Genomic DNA, 22184 nt, shown 5'->3' with positions numbered 1-22184 from the left:
CATGTCCAATAGAAAAAATACCCAGAAGTCTACCACATACTGTATACAGCATATTATGTTACATTACATATAATTTTGCTGACACTTTTATCCAAAGTGATTAACAATAAGTGCATTCAACCATGAGAGTACAAACCAAGAACAGCAAGAATCACGGAAGTACATTAGCTTTAAAAAGCCAAACTACAAAGTGCAACATGTAAATGCAAATTAACTTTTTTATTGTAACTTCTTTTATTTTTAGACCATCATCTTCTTTACCAAGGTGTTGTCGGAAGAGATGTGTTTTTAACCTGGGGCAGAAGATGTGGAGGCTTTCTGCTGTCCTGGTGCCAATAGGGAGCTCGTTCCACCATTTAGGAGCCAGGACAGCTCGTGATTTTGTTGAGTGGCTAGATGTCCCTCATTTTATGCATTCACACATAAAATCTGAGATAACTGCTGGATATAATGTTTTTTATTGATCATAATCTTGTTTGGAAATATCAAATAGCAGATTTGTAGCAGTGTCAGAGAATTAGGAAAATGTATATCCAACCTGTCTACACCTTTTTAGGAACAGTAGCTTAACCCTAACCCTATATAAGGACTGTAAAGCATTTCTTTTTTCTGAAGTGGCAGAGAATGAGCTTTCCAGTGCCTCAGGGTTACAGACGACACAGAACACCCAACCTTGCTTTCACTGCTGTCACCTGCAGTTTGATTCAAGAGGTTTGTTTTTTAGAAGTGGCATATGTTTTGCTCTGAAACATGTACGCAGCTGTCAATCACTTGTGCACAGTGGAACACAGATAACAGTCATCAGCAGCTACATTTAGAACACAGTAATAACATTGAAATCGTAGCTGGTCCAGGCGGTGAAAATATATTTCTCCAGCTAGTTGTGAGAATACATTTCTCTGGCTGGTCAGAAACAAGAACGAATGGACTTTACCCCATCTTTGTTTGGTAGGTGGTTTTGTTGGTCAGGCCTGTTGCTGTTCCTCAGTTGGGGAAAAGCCTGAGGGTCATCTTATATTCAGCCAACAGAGTATCTACCCTCTTCTTTATGTCTGGACAAACATCAGCCACAAAAGTGGATGTTTTCTTCACACATCACTGAGGGGTTTGATTTCCCACGAGGGACATTGTAATATCACACATTATTCTTCAGATATCATCTTTAGTGAGACATGTGGCCTGTTTGATATGGTCGACCCTCTGAGGCGAAACGCTTGTGCTCTCTGAGCGACATCTTTATTTAAGCCTACAGCTATTAATTGTCATGAGTGCGCTTTACAAAAGGTCAAACACCGTTCTGCTAGGTGCCGTGTGTGAGTGTGTGCGATTACTAATGTTATGGGGACTGAACTCTGTTTTCATAATCACAGTACAGAGACTTGTCTTCCTCATGGGGACAAAAGTCCTTTCTCCATAATGTAAATCCCTGAATTTTAAGGCCAGGACATGTGTTAAAGCTAGTGTATGGTTACATTTAATATTATAGTATGTTTAGATTAAGGTTTGGGTAAAGTTTGATTAAAATTAGGGTTAGGTAACTATAAATTATGGTTAAGATAAGAGTAAATCTCCAGAAAATCTAAGTAAGACAACTTAATGTCTTCTAAAGTCATGGAGACACAAGTGTGTGTATGAGTGTGTGTATGAAACACTGTACGCAGGAATAAGACAGATGAGACAAATCCTGCAAACATCAAAGCCAGAACATCATTTTCTTTATTATTATAATTCTTTTTATAATGAAATAAAATACCTCTACTAGAGAAACATGTGATATACAGTTTAATATAGATGATCTGAATCAAGCAAAATAAGCAAAAATATTCCTTTGATTTAAATACAGTGAACACATTCAACTCATAATACATCCATGTGCAGGTCTGTACTGCCAAGTCCAGAGAACATCACTATTACTGCATATGCAGTTGGAATAGTTTGTCCATTTAAAGGGATATACAGTATTTTTTTCATATATTCCATTCAGTTTAGCTGTCTGGTGAACCTGTGGGAAAAGGAATCTTAAGTGTTTGGCCTGAATGAAGTTAATAAAAGAGAATATATACAGTAAAGTGGCTCAACAGATTAAAAACACATACGCTGTACAGGAACACAGCTACATCAACCAACACAAAGCACAGCACATTACTGTCACCAACAATTACTATGTACACAATATTAATAATGACCAGTCATCGCAGAATAAAAATAAAACATGGAGGTTGAGTTTGTTTCGCTAAGTAACTGCTGTGATGTGCACTGTGAAGGTGGCAAGAGTGTCAAGTATTGATTACAGTTCAACTAAAGTGCAAGGGTATGTTGTTGATTCAGTGGGCAAACATTACTGTAATACATAGGTGCTAGGTACAGAAAGAAGTGAAATTGTTGCAAATCTTTTTGCACAACTAAAGCATTTTAATGTAAGTAGCCTATGGTTTTTAGTTTCATCATCGTTAGTGCTATCAACTGGGTCTGTGGATGGTACTGACCATCTGTGAGTTGATTCAGTGGGTTAAGGTTGGGTTAACCCTAACCCCCTTTAGGTTAATTTAAGTCCAGACTGACATATCTCAACAACTACCTGGATGATTCCACATTAATTGTATTGACCTTTGTTTAATAACTGTCGGAATTTCCCAGAATTCTCATCTAACACCATCTCAGGTCAAAATTACCATTAGCCTCCATGATACTTGTTTTAGTGCTAATTGGCACAAATTCCATTCATCCATCAATTACCTATACCACTTATCGTTTGAGGGTGACATTGGGCAGGAGGTGGGATACACCTGCAACAGGTTGCCAGCATATCACGAGGTTAACATACAGAGACAAATAACCATTCCTTCACATTTACACCTACAGACAATTTAGAGTGGCAAATTAAACTTACCCCAATCTGCATGTATTTGGACTGTGGGAGTAAACTGAAGTATACAGAGAACCCACTCCAACACAGGGAGGACACGTGAACAAATTCTTGCTGTGAGGCAACAGAGTTAACCACTGCACCATCGTGCCGCCCGGTACAAAATTATACTGGAAAATTATATGACAAGCTGACAGTAGCATCAAAGTGTAAGTGTTCTCTAAAAGTTTCACACCATTGAGTCTAAATGAAACTGCAGGTCTGAATAGGTCATGATCAACAATGCTGAAGTGACTTGCTGTACTCTGTCATGGGACTCTGAATACACAAGCTTTGGTCTCTAACTTGGCAAACAGCAAAGCTGCTATTGAAATGTATCCCCTCAGAGCATTACATCTGAATGATTCCACTGCTCTATCATTGCTACAGCCTTTCATAATGAAGTCCATAGATTTCCATTTGTAGCAAATCAATGTATATAAACTTCTCTTCTACATTGAGTGAGAGCCTTGGTTCTCTCACCACCAGGTAAAGAACTACCTCTCGTCAATAAAAGTGCTTGTCTGTAGGTGTACACCATTATTGATCAGGACATCTTACCCCTTCTCTACGACAGTTGCCTTTTCATCTCAATGCATTTGGATGTAAAAAAATTATTTTAAGCATACTACAGCTTTTTAAGCAACTAAAAGCCTAGGCACTGGTCAAGGTTGGGTGATTGACCATGTTTATGGCAAATAAAATAAACCTTAACAACACTTTAAAATTTGGAATGATGATGGTTACGGTTAATAAAGATGACAAACATTAAAAGGTCCTGGGCCTCCTCCACCACCATATTATTATTTTTTGCCTCACTGAATAAAGGGGACATTAGTTCTTGCTGTGGCACTGAACACTGACACTGGGTATAAATCATGAGATGCAAAATCAGATACAATTACTAGGGTTACTGGGATGGTGCACTGGGCTTATTATAATAATTTGTAGAGAGTCAGCTACTTGATTGTATTTCAATTGTACATTGAGATGAGACTATTATTAAAAACACCCTCCTGTGCATTTGAAAATGTTCTTTCAAAATGCTGTGGCTAGCTCATGGATGTGAAGGTAACAATTATCTAATACCCCATAGGAATCTTTGTGTGGCTTAGCTGAATAAAAGTCCAGATTGTATAAATTGGATTCCCCATATCTCAGCCTGCCAACTGATTCCTCAAGCAGCTGCTGGTGCCAGAGTGTTAGAGCAGGAGCTTCTCTGCCCCCACAGGCCCAACATTAGGATCCTTGTGTCTATGCAACAATCACATTGATAGCTTGTGTTGGCAGCATTCACAAAAACTCACAAGATTTTTTACCATGATGAAGCTGAGACAATGTTGCGACGGCACTGACATCATTAAACAATGAACATATCAACATGCAATATCATTAACTAAAAATACAAGACAAAAAAGTAGTTCAAAAAACATTACAGACATTTTTTTAATTTAAATATCTCTCTTTGAATTGCTCTGATGCACATTTGTCTTTCTGTGTGCTCCAATTATATCAAAAGAAGTGCAACATGAACACACTGACAACAGTGCTAAACTGGACCTGGCGATGCGCTTAAGGCCAATTCATGCTCCGTCAATTCATGCTACACCGTAAGGTGTAAGGCTTTGCGTAGGGTACGTGTCTATGCGTAGGCTATGGCGTAGCTTCGACGCAGAAGCATGAATTGGGAACCCAATGTGCATTGTACACACAGTGAAGGGGACAGAATTAATGGCCGTGACAAAACAGGTGGACTTTTGGAGTCACTTCAAATATAACTCCACAGAGAGAACAAGTGAGGAGAGAAAATCTGCAGCTAAAAAATCGTTAGAAGAAAACTACAATCTTGAAAAGACACTTTTAGGTGCAATACACAGAAACTGATATAAACTAATAATAACATATAATACAATGTTTCTTTACTGTGAAAGCCATATTACTTAACAGCAGTGGTGTAATTATCTACTGTAATACATCTTACAGCAATGGGACATTGTTAAATGGCAGATGGAGAGAGTCACTAGAAATGTTAGACAACTTACACAACAAAATTTCCATAAACTTCATTTCTTCTTGATGATTTAGAGGAGGATCTATGACAGGTAAATGTAGTGTATTTGTGACATATATTGGTTATTAAAAAGCACAGTACATAATATAGGAGACTGATTTGGGATCAATAATGTCAGGTAGAAGTTACTGCAGCTGTCTGGTTCTTATCTTGCTTTGTGTGCAAAGAGATTACAAACACATTTTGTCATAGCACTACTGTTAAATTACTTATCATAAACACAACACTGTTACAAAACAACTATATCACCACATAGAACAACACAACAGGATGACAAAAATACAGGACTTATTGCAGGTCTGTTGAACAAGCTTCTTTTTAATTGTGAAAACCTTTCTTTTTTCTTGTTACTTTCTGATTGATTGATATTGCGACCATCCCTTAAAGGGAAATTCTTGTATTTTTCAACCTGGGCTCTGTTAATATATGTGTGTGAGTGTATATTAATGGTATTGACAAAAATGTTTGTCATCGGTCGAGTAGTTTGCCTCCGCTGGCAGCCACGACACAGCGGCAGTGTCTACAATGTAATCTTATGGGGCAACTGCGACAGTCCACAAAATTAACTAAAAGAAACAAAGAGGTTTTTTATCCTCCAATAAAATGCTCGATTTGTTGTTCTCGGTATTTGCTAAGAATCTGGCAACATTGTCTCTCTCAACAAGAAGTCTCACTCTCAAGTCTGTTGAAAGAGGAAGGAGGTGGTGATATGAGTGAAAGTGAGAGTAAGAAAGAGAGTTGGAGAGAGTTTGGATTTTACAAAGAGAAACTGTTTTGGCTGAATCTTTTCCTGATGTGGACAATGTCAGTGAAGCATTTTAATCCAATGGTTGTCACTACTTGTTTGAGCCTGAGTGTACTGACAAAGAGCCCCTTCAAACTGAAGAGTGATTTAAGAGAGAGAGGCTACAAGCAGAGGAGGGACAACTAGATGCTGCAAGGTTGAGTAATACTTCTTGTCGAAGCACGTGTAGTGTTGCTAGACTATTGGTGAAAAAGAATCACTTTTAGTGGACATTTCATGGACAGTAGCACTTGCCCCATAAGATTACATTGTAGCCCCTGCCACTGTGTTGCAGCCTCCTCTTTGACAACCAGTTCTGTGAAATCTTACCAAAAAACTGTTTGACTAAATGATGACTCTTGGTCTTTTTCTAAGACAAGACAATGTTCCCTCAGCTTTGGTCGACTAAAAACTGATTCAAAATATTGATGTTGACTAAATTTGATTGAATCTAACTTAAGACTATTTATTTCAGGATCAAGCTGAAACTAAAAATATCTGGCAAAATGAACACCATTTCTACCTTATGTTGTTTGTGCCTCACGGTCACCACTGATTTGTATGAATACTTTTCTTTATACAAATTTGAAATTACAGCCACATTTTCTGAATTCAGTTTTTTTATGTTTATGTTATGTTTTATGTTTTACTCTACAAATACCATGGTATTCATATTTCAGTTTTTAAAGATAATCTGCCAGATCGTCTTCATATAAGCATAATCTGGTCATGCCCTCTAAACTATTACATGTTTGATCAAAAACAATCCTGATAAAACAAAGGGAGGGATGAAGATGGAAAAGATTCTTCCTACACCTCCCATCCTGAATTACACAGAGGCTTACATCAGAAGTTTTAAAGAATTTTTGCCGGAGGCCATTCTTATTTTTTTGTACTTTCAGGAGAATTTTAAAAGTTTTTTCTTGAAGACACTGAAACAGTAATTTCTACTGTTCAGCACCAAGCAAGTGAGAATGACTGGTCCAATAACATTTTTGTACATATAGAAACATTATATAAAACATTCATATATCAGTTTGATGTTAAGGATTAACTCTGTTTATGTCATTTTTTTCATGTTATGCTTAATCAGGAAATAACACCTCAAACCAAAATGTGTAAAACCAAAAGTCTGAAATGAAATGACATTTGACCCACATGACAGTAATGGTGGTCCCAGTGCTGGGTAAGCCACTGCACAGTCTCCAGCATTGTAACAGTATTTCCTTTAAGTCGGACCAGTAAACACATCGTGATGGGTTCTAAAACAGACAAAGTGTGTTCCATGTCACTTAGTACGCCGTCTCTTTGATGATGTTGGTGGAGAGGGTGTGGTTGCTGGAGATGCTAATGGAGTGTCGGGTCAGGGGGTGGGGGTGCCTCCTGGGCTTATGTTGGCAGGGCATGCAGAAGTAGCGCAGGGTGGAGAAGAAGATCTGGCGGTAGGTGGCTGACACCAGGTTGTAGAGGATGGGATTGATGGCCGAGCTGACGTAGAACAGGACGTTGGTCAGCATGTAGAAATAGTGGTAGAAGTCATACAAGTCACTGTGAAATGACACAAACAGAGCACTAATGTTATTCTGCATTTTTAACATTTGTTATAACACAGCATTATAAATATGTTGCATATAAAACACGAATGCAATATTAGTAAATTTAAATTTTACTGCATTTTTGACTTGAGGTAAAAAAATTGAATTATTTTTTGTCACGTAATCTTTCTTAAAATCTGTGGAAATTCTCCCCTTGAGCCAAAGCCCACTGCAACTTAATTCAACTAGACTGAAATATCAGGAAATCTACCATTGAAATACAGACGTGAGGTGACCTGCAGCCAGATGACTGATCCACTTTATCATTAACATTTAAACTTTAAATTATTTGTGCTCGCTTTAACTTAAATTAAAAAAGATATAAGACGAGTTACAGCAAATTAAGATGAGATACCATTAAACAGCAGAGTTACAGAGCAGAGCCATTAATAGTTTTTAATAATATCTTCTTATTCTGTGCCATTTCCTTTTATGAATATGACTTTAGATAGAGCTAAATCGATAACAGTAGAGTAGTCTTTCTATAAATGTCAACTTTAATTCCTACTCTAATAAAATCTCACCCTGTGGTCATCCATGTTTTCATCTATCAATTTTTATTTGTTTATTTGTCAGCTGACCTTTGCAAAAAGTTGATGGGGCACGGCCCAGGGGAGAAGCCCTTACGTTTCAGTGTAGGTGCTATTCTATACTTCTGAATCACTTTCATTAATATTGCTAGATTGCTGCTCATCGGCTCCAAATCCATCCTCGCCAAATCACAACACACCCCAGCTCCACCCATCATCGTGGACGGATTCCCTGTACCCTTCTCCCCCCAAGTCAAGAGCCTCAGTGTCATTCTGGACAGCACCCTTTCATCTGCACCCCATATTCAAAGCATCACTCGGACTGGATTCTTCCACCTCTGCAACATTTCCAGACACCGCCCATCACTGACCCAATCCAGCACCGAAATCCTGGTTCACTCATTTGTCACATCCCGCATCGATTACTGCAATGCCCTCGTCACCGGACTCCCCACCAAACTCATCAACATCATCACCGGTACCAAATCATCGGACCACATCATCCCTGTTCTCATCCCACTCCACTGGCTCCCTGTACAATACCGCATCCACTACAAAAACCCTCTCCTCACCTACAAAGCTCTCCACAACCTAGCCCCCACTTACCTATGCGACCTCCTTCATGAATACACTCCCTCCCGCACCCTCCGCCCAACCTCTGCTGGACTGCTAACCATCCCCACGTCACGCCTCAGTACCATGGGTGCCCGAGCCTTCAGCTGCTCAGCACTTAGGCTCTGGAACTCCCTCCCCCCACACATAACACAGTCAGACTCCATCACATCATTCAAGTCCCAACTCAAAACCCACCTGTTTAAACTGGCATACTCCCTATAACCGGACACTGTGTTTCACTTGTTTTAATGTTGATGTTTTGTTTTTGTTTCTGATCATTTAATCTTTTATTTTCTTTGTAAGGTGACCTTGGGTGACTTGAGAGGTGCCTCCAAATAAAATGTATTATTATTATTATTAGATAAAGCTTTTTTTTTAAGGCATTTGTATATTTCTTTAGGAATAGTGCTTTGGTCATGATGAGAAAAATCCTAGAGGGGGGTCTCGTGTTACCTGTCTCTGTCTGAAGAGTCTAGTTTTGTTGATGGAAACAGTCCAGACTGCCAAACATCACAACATGGAGCCTTAGACAAATAGGTAGTGCTAAGTGGCCTAAGCAATGACTAATGATGTCAGATTCCAACAGCCTGAGTGCCTTGTTATAAACAGACAATTCAAAACGTCAATTCAGTCGTAATCAGGACCGGGAATCTACACTCCACTGTAGAGTTGGTACTGGTTCCTACACAGCCAGTACCTATCAGACTGAATCACAGCACAGATTCCGGTACCTCATGTCAGTGCCTGAGCTCTGTACTGAAATAGTTGCCCTGCCCACAGGCAACATAAACAGCACCACACGTGCCAAGTTTACATCACACTCTCTCTGGCAGTACGTAACATTAGCCTACAGACGGCTAGTAACCACCTCGAAAGACAAATTACAACCAAACAGTCTAAGGTGTGTCTGTATTTTATGCAAAAAGGATTCCAGCACTGGGACTTGCAGCAAATCTTGTATCGGTATTGGAAAAAAACAAAGGATACCCAACCCTACTCCGGTGAAGAACACACATGTATAGAGCTCTATCGATGAAAACAAAAATATGTTTCACAAGATTGATCAGATGTGTGAAGAAGTCAAAACAGGATATACAGTGGATATTGATACCGAGGTTCAGTGTGACAGATAAGTGCATTGGTGCAGCACCAGAGCAGATGATTTCCCAGGGAACATACTGAAGTGTATATGTCCCTTTAGTGCCCATGTTCGCATCTCTTCATGGATAATCTGAGCACCATGTCTCTCATGAGAACACACACCACTGTATTACTTTCAGTGCACAGTCAGAGGAGTTATCGACGGACGTTAAATGGAGAGTATATGTATCACAGAAACAAGCGGTGAGATAAGACAGCAACACATTAAAGGTAAAAGAAAAAGTCATAACATGTCAATAAATCTTAACTCAGTGAAGATACTCCTGAGCATCATCTCACTTGGTTTCGGTGTATTGATCTTTTCTGCTCTCACAGTGGACAAGGATCATTGAAGTGTGCAGAAAGTCAATGATGTGTGTCTGCCTGCATACAGATACACATTAAAGATGAATGAGGACAGGATTGAAAGGGACAACAGGAATAGTATAAGATGTGACCTTTTCATTATATATACTCAGGTATTTCTGCGGACTCTGTTTATGTAATGGATGATGACACATGAGCCAGGAGTCATTGCTGAGGTAGAATCCTGACTTGGGCAGAAAAATCTGGCAGACCGTGTGCTTCAAGTGCAGTATTTTCACATGTGATGATTCTGAGTCAGTTTCCTCTTGTGGCAGCTTCACGCTGATCCCCTCTGGTTAATAGGAATTGACCGAAGAGGACTGCTATTACTGGGAAAGAAAAGCAAAAATACTTGAGCGGTTATTTCCTGCTACCAACTCACATCCATCTGCACCGGGCACCTTTTGGCAAGAAATCGTCAAAATCCCATGCAACACCATGTCTCGGTTTGCACACATAATCTCAGAATTCAGAGCCCTGTTTCTGTTATTGTATAACATACTAAGACCCTTTGTTTAGAGGCCAGTCTCTACACTCACTGAGACACAGAGCAGGATCAGTACGTGTCAAGGTGGAAGTAATGAAGTAATCAGTTAATCACCTTTTGAAAAAAATGATTCAAAATTGCATTAGCAGTTGCTTAGTATGTATGAAAATATACTATTGTGGTGACTGTAGCAGGTGCAGATGGCATTACGTGTGTGTGCTGATTGCTTACAGAGGCTGCACATGCTGTAGAAAAAAAACACCCCCCCTCCTTCACTGTCAGTTACTGCACATTTGCCATAGTCCTTCCCAACAAACTGGACTCATAAACTGGCCTGATGAGGTTTGTCCATCCCTGAGCAGCTGTTTTTAACAGCTGGACTAACTCAAGTGAACAAACAGCACTTGATTTACCCTGATCTAACACACCAGGTTCATTTATTACCTCAAAATAAAAGCAGAAGACACAAAAATGGAAAGTTTCTGATGCAAATTTGACCAAGCGACCTTATTTTACTGCTGATCTTTACCGTGCAGTGCATCTCTGAAATGTAGCAAAACAGAAAAAGGGTTGTCCTTCACTATTGCAGGGGAGTTGACTCACGCTGTCCTAATGACACTCGTGCTGATGCTGTATCCTGCAGGGCTTTGGATGCCTGTGGCAACATGCTGAGAGAATAATAACAGTGCCTTTCCTCACCAATGCAGGCAGGATGCAGAAAATACACCAACAATACTGGATCACATGTTTTGCAGTGTTGAATGGCAGTTTCTATTGATGTGATGTAAAAAAAAAAAGGTTATATTTAATGGAAATAATTGTAACTACATTGAGTTGCCTCCAAGGTAAATTGGAGCCTAAAGCTCAGAAGATTTAGAAGAACGGCTTTCAAAGTGTCTCACAGTGTAATTCAATGATCAACAAAGATTATCACTCCTGCCTTGCAAGAATGAAATAAGAAATAGATTCTGTGCACAAATATACAGACGTGCATATTAACTGATGATGAATAGAAGCTTTCATCTACAGCAGCAGGCAGATAAGTTCAAAGCTCAGTCAGCCTCCTCAGGCACAGATGAAGAACTGAAACCCTTAATAAAAGAAAAATGAAATGATTTAATCTGAAACATAACTTCTTTCTGATTAAAAAATGATTACAGATACTTCTGCTCAATAATGCATGTCTAAAACAAGAATTCTCATTTCTCTCAAGTGGGCTTTCTAGTCTCACAAGTCAAAGTTGACAAAGTTTGAATTCTCCTCACTTAAAAATGAACTACATGTCACCGTTACTTTAGCGTTTCCCTGTTTTTTGTGTTCCTCTCCTTGTCTCCGCCTTCCAACTCAACTCATCTCAAGCTTCATCTCAAGCTCACAGTGTCTCCTGCTCATCTTCAGCCAGCCTGTCACTTACCCCAGCTCCATATTAAACCACTTATCTTTCACAACCAATCCCTTTCTGTGTCTGCTTTTTGATCCAAAACACCAACTCAAAGATAATAACACTACAATGATACTGAAAGTCTTTTTTTCCCCGCAGTGGATCAAATACTATGTAGTAATAACAAATAATAACAGTAACAAATAATACACAGTTGCATTTGTAACAGCTGACTGACATTCTGAGATAACTTGCCTCTTGCTTTCCATCTAATCAACTTTGCTGAGAAGTATTTTGCTTGTGCACTGTATGGCTTCGCCTACACAACATGATTGGGCCTGCTGATTTTACACTTGGATGATGGCACACACAGATTTAGTGGTGTGATTTGAATCAGTTACATTGTGTACACAAAGTATTAACTTTAAAAATGTACATTTAAATATTTTTTTCTTATATTTAAAGAATAAACAAACAGCTTTACTCCCTTTTTTTCTTTGTGGTCAAATTGACTGTGGACATTACTATATAGATTACTCTATGGTGAAGACGAGACCAAGCAAAACGCAAGTAAACCCAAAAGTGCAGCTTTTTCTTCTTCTGTCTTTGTTTGCAAATGAGAGGAGGATGTAATGTAAGCTTGGCAGACTGGTCAGATATGAATCACTACTCCTGTATTTTTTTTGGAGAGTCCAAGAAAGAGGTTTTCCCAGCAATTACATTCATAGACTGAAACTGTGTCTGCAAGACACCAGGAACCGAGGATGCATCAGTGAGAGGGTTATAGAGGATGAGAATGTTAAATCAAAGCAATCTAATCAGGAAGATGTATCGGCCCTGCTCCTCTTTGTCAGGCGCTCTTAACTGATGAACCTCTAAATGATGGCTACAATGATTGTGTGTGTCTGTGCGTTAGGGGTTTGTGCACATGAGCGAAAAATGTGTGTGTTGAATGTGCATGTGAATGTCAATGTATGCATGCAGCATGATTGTTCTGCAACAATCAAGTGAGCAAACAAACTCCTAGAGGTTCAACCGCAAGAGAGACCGAGAGGAACCATTACTCACTCAGACCAGTCAGAGATGTAGCAGAACATGAGGCGGCGAGCGTGGTAGGGCAGCCAGCAGACCACGAACGCGATGACCACCGCTCCTGCACACGAGAGACAGAGACACCAAAAGAATAAAGCAAGACAGTTACAGTCGGAGCAAATATGCACTGAAAGCATAAAACTGGTACAATAATTCAATAGCTGTATTTGTAAATTGTGCACAATGGTCAGAAGATTATGATGCAACAAAGATGAATAACATCTGTAAAAGATGTAAGAGAAAGATAGTGTGCAATGGCCTAAACAAGAGAACTGTGTTGTATTTTATTCTGATGCATAATTAAAATCGGAATAAAACCTAAACCCTGACCTCTGAGATAAACATCAACATTACTTTGTTAGGTGCAGACACTTTTGGAACCCTTGGCATGATAGGGGGAAATGATACGATTCAGAATCACAGGATTTAGGTCCCTCAAAGGCTCCTTGCTGTGTCCTCATTGTGCAGGTTTGCTCCCTGACATGACTCATTGGAACACTTTTTGGAACTAAGCCATTATTAATGAAATGATTTTTAACCTGTCCTTGTCGAGTCAAAATGCAATGCCATTAAAAAGATCTATTAATGAATAAAACACAATTTATAATTGAGACAAGAGATTAGTTTCAAACTGTGTGACTGTTAATGTTGGAAGTGGAACTGGGGAGTCAGAGTCAGCACATCAAGGAATATTATAAAAAGTCTGACTGTATCAGGTTCGTCATTTTAAAATTGCTGGATAATTTTAAAGTGACAGAAGACACATAAAAATGAGTTGTTGAATTTTTAAAAAAGCAATCGAGCAAAAAGGAGGTTGTCAGCTGGTTAGATGTTCCTATGAAAAAAATTTAAAAGACACTTGAAAACTTTCCTGTCCATTTTCTTGCATGGACATCATGTGGTGTCCAACTTCTACTTTCTGTCTTGACTGATAAAAATAAAGGGCCAAAAATGTTCCCTTGTCGAACACCACCACAGGCATGAGGTGTCTGTTCCAAAAACCAGAGATAGAGCCCTCCACTATCTGAGAGGTAGGAACACAGCAGTTGTGGAATAGTGAGTGGAGTGTTGATACATAATCAGTCTCTTTTTTATTAAGATAAGAGGAACAATGTCCTCCAGGCTCAGCCAGTGATCATACAAAACTCTATGTTATGTGACATAATAAAATCAAGACAAATTAAAGTGTTAGACAGAGATCTGACATTTAAAAGACATGTTTAACAGAGGAAGTGACGAGTGAGAATGGGGAATCTTGATGAGGACAGTGTCCGGAATTGTTATTCACCTGATAGAATTGAGCCTGCAACTGACATTTGAATGATTTATATTCGTCATATTAGATTCAGCCCTATGCAGTGTGGACTGGTTGCTGATGGACACAGGAATAGCAGAGGGACTGTATGTGTCAGTCAGATAAATGAGGTGACGCTTCCCTAAACATTTGACACAAATTAGTTTATCCCATGTCTGGACAGATGAATGCCATCCCATCTCAGTAAATGTTCTTCCTTTCAAAACAAATCTGTACAATTAAATTAAATCATAACCGGCAGCAGTACATCAAGTCTGGAGCCAGGAACCAAACTGAAAAGGTGTCGAAAACATTCAGAGAATACAGACCTTTCCAAGGCTCTCAGTTGTGGTTGCTAATGATTCAAACTCGTGGTGGAGTTTTGCTGCTTGTCTCATCAAGATGTAATACAACTAATCTTAATCTTAATCTTAATTAGTACCCAGGTGCAAAATTACCTATTTGAAAGAGGGGTGTAAGGCTACATCCATACTAGGGCTGGGCAATTAACCAAAAATTAATCGAAATCGACATTTATAACCTCTAATCAACAAAATTTGAGCTGAAAGACACAGGAGGAAGAAACTTACACACATGAAGAAGAGAGACTGACACATGAAATGAGTCATGAATGAGAGACATGTAGAGACTGAGAGAGCTGAGCTGCCACGAATCACAATACCTGAAAAAGTTAGTGGGCAATTTAACTTTTGATTGATATATTAGTTTGTCCTTTCAATTTACCTTAATAAAGTTGTTAGGAGACCCCAGTGGCAGAGTCTGTTGCCACAAATATGTACTGTTAGCTGTTCAGTTGAATAGAATTTAAAAAAATACATTCTTCTTGCCTTGCTTACCTCTTTGAAAAAGAGTTAATTACAGAAGTGCAATGAATCATGGAATATGGTGGATCAAGAAGAATCCTTTGTTGCTTGGGGGTGGAAGAACACATTTGTCAGACGGCTCTTGAAGAGCCTTTGAATTGGGACAGTCTGTCTGCACCATTGTGACGTAATCGGTCTCCAAATACAGCCTCCAAAGAATGAGACCCCTGAATTGAGACACAGCTCATGTTGCATTCTACACTGGTAGTCGAGGCTAATATCTGTTGTTTTCTTGTGGAAGGGTTTCATGTGATGAATAACCAGAGTTGTTGTATTTTTAAAATAAAAAAGTAGTTATGTGGATCTAAGTCAACAATAGCAGGGGCTTGTTTGATCATATCAGTTACCTCAAAATCAGAGAAAATGTGCGTAACGGTTTGAAGAACTTCAACAAATCTGACCATTGAATCATCAAGTTGTAGGATGTCATGCTGAACGCCTGAGGAGTCAGCACCGTGACCACAAACAGACTTCGGGCAAATCTGCAAATGCATTTATTGATCACAGAATAGACTTTTGTTTGTTATAACAAAACATTTTTTGAATGCATAAAATTTCTCTTCAAAATGTTTATTTAAAAAAAATATTTTTCTGTGTTCCAACACTCAAACGGCTCACAAAGGATGCTGTTATATGCTGCATTGTCATAAAGCAGGTGCAAGACAGTTTTTTCCCTTTGACCGCTGAAATGACCCATGAAGTCTATTAGAATTCATTTAAACTCAGATGCCTGCATGCATGACAGCATTTCTCATTAAAGGTTCAGTGTGTAGAATTTAGTGATAACTAGAGGTGAAGTTGCATGTTGTACCTGTATACTCCTCACCTCACCCTCCCCTTCCCAACATGTAAGAGAACCTGTGGTGAACTTCAGTTGTCATGAAAACTCTAAAGGTTTTAGTTTGTCAAGTTTGATCGACAGTAAAAAAACATGGTGGCCTCCACAGAGAGGTAATTTAAATATAAAGCGTCCTCTCCATAGTAAAGAAAACAACAATTCATACAATTTAGATGAAACGCACAAGTGAAAACATCACTAGGATTATTTTATATTCAGTGTCTGCCAAAAATCCCTTTCACGTAAATCTTAGACACTGGACCTTTAAAACAGAAACTATCTTCCACAGAAATCCATAACCCAAGAGAAATGGCACACAACAGGCATTAGTGGCAGATCTGACCTGTGTCTCAAAGGAGCTAGAAATAGCAACTCTTCTCATCCAGACAGAATGAGCAGTTTGGGCAGAGAATGGCTCAAATTAATGGTTCCTTTCTGGTGTTTCTTACTAGATTTATTCAGGTGCTCTCTTCCCATCTCCTCTTCCTTCTTCTCTTTCATCTTACTCACAGGGCTCCAACTACACTTTGCATTATATTCAATACACTGTATTTTCTGTGGCTAAACAGTATTCAGATTGCCTTGAGTGGGCACAAAAGAACTCTATAAAGCTGAAATTGGTTTGCAGTCTTTACTTTTTGCCGGGCCGCTGCTAGCCTCCCCGAAAAAAAATAAAAATAAGATAACAACAAATATTTGTTTAAATATTTATTGGTTTAAATATTTGTATTGGTAAAAAAACAGAACTGTTCGATTAGTCAAACATACACAACTGAAGAAATGTCACAAAACTTTGCAGACAGTATATAATAACTCTCTAGAACATGCAAAACAGCAACACACTCACACAGTGTAGGTTTTCCTCACTCTTGTTGAGGGTTAAGGGCAGAGGATGTCACACCTTGTTAAAGCCCTGTGAGACAAATTGTGATTTGTGAATATGGGCTATATAAATAAAATTTGATTGATTGATTGACAAGTATTTGAACGTGCAATCTTATTCGACGAAAGAAACCAAAGAAATATATTTGAATTATCAATGTTGCTACATACAGGCTTTTGGACCATCCCTGACACCAGGATGGAAATGGACACCAAAAGAAACAATTCAACAGACAGAAGCAGCGCTCCAGCATGCTGGCATTGTGGGCCATGTTCAACAGGGAAGAGGAGGTTCGGGCCTAGGTCATAGTAGACCCCTCTGGAACAAGGCAACTCCTTCAGTGCAGTGAGATTTGGCGAAAAGGCTGTCACCCAAGCAAGACACATAACTGTAGTTCAGTCAGACAACTCACATTCAACTGTTTATTGCAGCAGTACAACATAGTTTGTGTTTGGCATCTAGACTCTGACTCAATCACTTCCCTGATATGTTTACACAGATATGATGGGAGTGCAGGGAAATACTTGTAAACCCCCCCCCCCCTGGAGGCTACAGGTGGTTGTTGGGGTGTTGGAGGGGCTGAAGCAACTGGTAGTGATACTGCAGCAGCAGTACGAGCAAAGGGGTTGATGGGAAATTTCTCTCTGCTTAAATAGGCTGCCTAATAAGGTGGGCATGTATAATAGATGATCGCGGGGAGTATGATGTATGTCTAATGATGTGTGTCACATGACTGGAGCAGCACAGCTCCAGGCTTCCTGAACTAGCTCACAGGGTACGCTCCATAAATGTCACAAAATGTTACTAACTTTGCAAAGTCGGTATATATCATACTACAGAACAGGCAAAACACAACACACACATATATGAAAGTGCAACCTTCTTCAATAAGTTAAACCAAAGAATTACTTTTTAATCAGCAATGTGGCTAACTTGCTACTGTTGTTTAAATTAAATAAATATAAATACAAATAAGTAAAAGAGAACAATACAATTAGTCGCACAAAACACAAGAAAAGTTACATAACATCCCAAAATCTGCAGAGGACAGCATATACTGCACAACAGAACAGGCAGGAAGCAGGAAGCTCTACAGATGCACAACTCTGGATTTCAGTCCTGGGCAGGGACCCAGGGAGCTCCACTGCCCCAGCTAGTGCACACAGCACCACCAAGCCCTGGGAAAAGAATCCCAGCAGGCCTGCGCAGCTCTCCAGAGAGTACAGAACCAGCAACATCCATTCTGACGCATCAGCCACACTGGCTGCGGTGGACGGGGGTGTGTCTGCTGCTGATCTGCAGTGGAGCTGCTTCATAAGGTTTCAGGTATAATTACTGTATTTCCTTAAATAAAAGTCGGGTTATGTATTCAACTACATGCCAGGACACTACAGTATGAAGGCGTGCCTCTTCGGTCTTGCGATAACATTGATTCTGAGGATTCTCAATCACACACCAATTTAATATTATGAATTATTTTGACAACTATGATGATGATCATAATTATATTGCCCCCCTCTGACACTTGGTGCCCTACGCACAGCGATTGATCCATGTGGTGGGAGTGACAGCCCTGCTTTTAGCACTTGAGGTGTTGGGTCATCAAGTAAGTTTAAATGTCTTGAAACCAGTGTCAATTTACTGTGTGCCACTCACATAGCAGCTGTAAATATCTTTAATATAAAAAAGTGCCTGACATTTCTTCAAATCCCTTATGTGCCTTTGGCAGTGTTGTTGAACACTGTTATTTGACTGTGAAACACCTCCAACCTGGGCTTCTGGCTAACCCTTTCACTGACATGGTATTAGATGCTGGCAATGAGCCTGGGGGTCAATCATAAATCATATCAAGAATTAGAGTTATGTCTCAATCAAGATATGTCAATGCTGGGGACATTCAACCGAGTGTCTCTCATATTCCGTGAATTATCTACACCATGTCATCCCAACCTGTACATTAGAGAGCAACTTGCTGAGAGTTTGGAACTGGACAAAGACAACAACTTTTCCATTAGTGTGATGAAGCTCTACAAGGCTGCTGGACGCAGCAGTGGTCTGAACACAAGTTTAAGAGTTGTTTAATAAGGACAACCGATGGATGGAAGCCTGGACTGTGCTCACTCACGTAGCCTTTGGACAGTACAAAGTGAAGGACATCTACTGGAAGAAGTAATGACCATGTTTTGTAGGTGTTTTTTTTTCATTTTGGTTCTCTCAAGTTTTTTAAATATTTGGAAATATAACCAAATTACTTACCTAAATTTTGTGAAATGTACTGCACAGTATTAGAGAATGTTTACTTCTTTAAATAAAACGAATAACCCACTCCTTATTAAGCTAAGAGATGTGTTACCAGAGTTATCTTTGTAGGTCATATCATATACTTTATATATTAATAGTTTAGAATATTGCAGAGGTTGAAAGTTGAGTACAGGGGAAAATAATAGTGTCAGTTCAGTTATTTCAATAAAGTTGATAAAGGAGAGAACTATATAGCTGTAAAGGTTTGCCTGAACAAGTGTGTTAAAAGGTTTAATTAAAGATTATCATTTTTTATGGCAAAAATTACTTTTTATTTGAGAATTCAACATCCTCAAAGAGAAATATGAGTAATTGTTCACACCATGTACCACCTCAGAAAAGATTAGGCTCTCCAAGTACCACTGTTAGGACCAACATTAAAATACAGAAGCACAGACCTAACCTATTCAGCTACAGCCAGTTCATGCAAGAGGGAGGTTTATTCCTAATAAGAAAATGATTTATTTTTGAATGTTGTGAGCCACAGCCACGCTGTACAGAGGTGTAGAGCTAGAACTGGCACTTAAACACACACTGGTGTGTAGATATAGACGCGGCTCCGTCAAATCTCGCTCTGCCTCCTCCAACTAAACTCTACTGTGGAAACTTCTACTGATCATGTTTGTCACGAGTTAAGTTCATTATTATGAGCGGTTGATTGTATAAAATAATTGTGAAGTTTATTAATGATCCCAGAATCTGAGGGAAAAGGACCAGAGACACACACACAGACTCCGCTGCTGCTGCTGTGTCTTCTCTCTCTCTCTCTCAGCTGAAGTCTCATGTCTCGCTACGGTCTAAAAGTTTATTTGTTTGTCGCCCCACGATGTCAACACTGATCTCATAAAGACTGATACTTTTATTAATGAGTTAAATCTTTATTCAGAGCAGAGCATTCATCCGCCGTCAGGCTCGCTCTTTTCCTCTCTCTCTGTCTCTCTCTCTCTTCCTCTCGCTCCCACACACTCACTAACAGTGGGATTGGAAAAATGTATAAACTCAGTCTAAGGAAAAACAACAGACTTTGTAAATTTAGTCTCCAAGTTTACAAAGTAGATGGAAATAACTGACACAGACGCTAAAAACTGTAAAGCCGTGCACCTTCACCCGGCTGTGCAGCTGTCCATGGTCTCTGAATCCGTAGCCAGGGACTGTTTATATTTATTTATCACATGTTTACCATCTGTGGCCACTTCACTTTCAACACGGCTGCTCGAAATTTTGTCTTCCTGATACTCTCTTTTCTTCCGAAGAGTTCCCATTTGGAGCCAGATTGCAGTGTTTTTGAACCGTCAATTTTATAATTATGATATTATAATATTTTTGAGATTCTTCCGCGTACCACTAGAGAGAGCTTGCGTACCACTGTTGGTACGCGTACCATAGTTTGAGAACCACTATTCTGTAGTATTTCTTTAGTCTTGATGACCACTCAGAGAGCTTTACAGTACAGTTTTGCCATTCACACACATTCATACAGAGCATCTATGTACAGCCCTGACTGAATCACACGTCAATCACACACTGCAGGCACAGCCGTCAGAGGCAACTGGAGGTCAAGTGTCTTTCTCAAGACCAAACCACAAGGCAGGCAGAATGGATTGAAACATTCGACAATCTGTCGATTGTTGAGGCACTTCACTCAAAACCATAATGTCTACTTCATGGGTTTAAGTGTAGGGCTGGAGGAGAAGTCAGGCAATAATCAATGAAATTCACAATATGGAAATTCCACCAATAGTTGTCGATATAAGGATCATCTGATATTGCAAGAAATAAGATGCTAGCAGGATTTATACTCAAGTCTGTCACCATAGAAGGCATATTTGATTGATCTGACTCCGACCTAACAAAACTGTGATTTCACCTCACTCAACACAAGATTGGTTTCAAGATGTTCCATTCGCTTGTTATGAACGTGGAGTTAAATGTAACTATTTGATAATGTTTTGATTCACAGTGGTGGTTAAGTACAGCTCAGCTATTCTTTAGGCGACACTCTGCATCCAGCAAACAAATACTTTCAGGCCTTGAGGTTGTCGGATAATTTTCTGCACCGTTTACTGAAATACCGACACATCTTAAAAGGGCAATTGCTTTTCTATCTGTTACCTTGAACTATCATCACCAACAGATACACATACAGCACAGGAATACTTAAACCGACATGTTCAAGTTACAAACACAATGGTAAAGGGACAGAGCTATAAGTTTTAAATGTGTTAGGGTGTGTGTGTGTGTGTGTGTGTGTGGGTGGATGAACCACTGTAATCCATCAATAAGGGAGTATCAGACAGGGCACTCATTTGTCTGGAATCTATAGCAGCATGCCACCTCCATCTTCAGCATTCTGCCTATTGCTATTTGTCACTGTCTGTCCGTCCCAGTAAATCAGTTGGTCATCACACTGGCATACTTATAAATGATAGTGTGCGCACATAGATCTAAAAAAACAGGGTGAGCCATCCTCTCTTTTTTATGGATTCATAAAGTACATTTTACCATTCATGTTTATTAATGATGGGAACCTGATTTCACCATTTCAATTTCAACGGTTAACTGTTCCTGAGCACAAATATACAAATGTGTTCAACCAGAGGTGGACACAGAGAATAGTCATGGATTAGTGCCTAATATTTGATTTTAATTAAACACACCGTATGTAATTTTATGCCAATGGGGGTCTCTTAACCAAAATAATAATATACGTTTGGATCGCCTATCTCAATAGGATTTCTTCCCCACATAGCAAAATAGTTTTGGCCCACACTAGTTACTGTCACCCGGCCCACATTTTTCATGTTAAAAATCAGTGTGAGCTTTACCTTTGCTCAGCTTGTTTCTTCTAGTTTAGCCTCCTCAGTACCACTCCGCTGGGTGTGAATGAGGCAGGAAGAAGAAGATGATGACTTTAAGAAACCTGTTTATATGCCTACCTGAGGAATGTGTTGTTTGATATTACGGTTTACAACTGTTATGTAATCAAGAATGTTCAAATTGTATCTGGTGTGAACTAAT

The 22184-nt window shown here is 39.3% G+C and overlaps 1 protein-coding gene across 1 annotated transcript in view; it reads right to left on the bottom strand.

Moving 5' to 3' along the window:
* Positions 1 to 1693: 1693 nt before the first annotated feature.
* The window catches only part of ntsr1 (neurotensin receptor 1 (high affinity)), a 49674-nt gene continuing 29183 nt past the window's right edge, over positions 1694 to 22184 (bottom strand). The window contains exons 3-4 of the mRNA XM_020089022.2: positions 12943 to 13027; positions 1694 to 7308 (exon numbers count right to left, since the gene is read on the bottom strand). Coding sequence (XP_019944581.1) covers positions 7053 to 7308; positions 12943 to 13027 — 341 coding nt within the window. The 3' untranslated portion in view covers positions 1694 to 7052. The remainder of the gene's footprint in view (positions 7309 to 12942; positions 13028 to 22184) is intronic.

The sequence above is a fragment of the Paralichthys olivaceus genome, chromosome 6 (assembly GCF_024713975.1).
Source record: "Paralichthys olivaceus isolate ysfri-2021 chromosome 6, ASM2471397v2, whole genome shotgun sequence".
Lineage (NCBI taxonomy): Eukaryota > Metazoa > Chordata > Actinopteri > Pleuronectiformes > Paralichthyidae > Paralichthys > Paralichthys olivaceus.
Note: the sequence above shows the minus strand (reverse complement) of the source record. Positions and strands in the feature narration are given on the sequence as shown.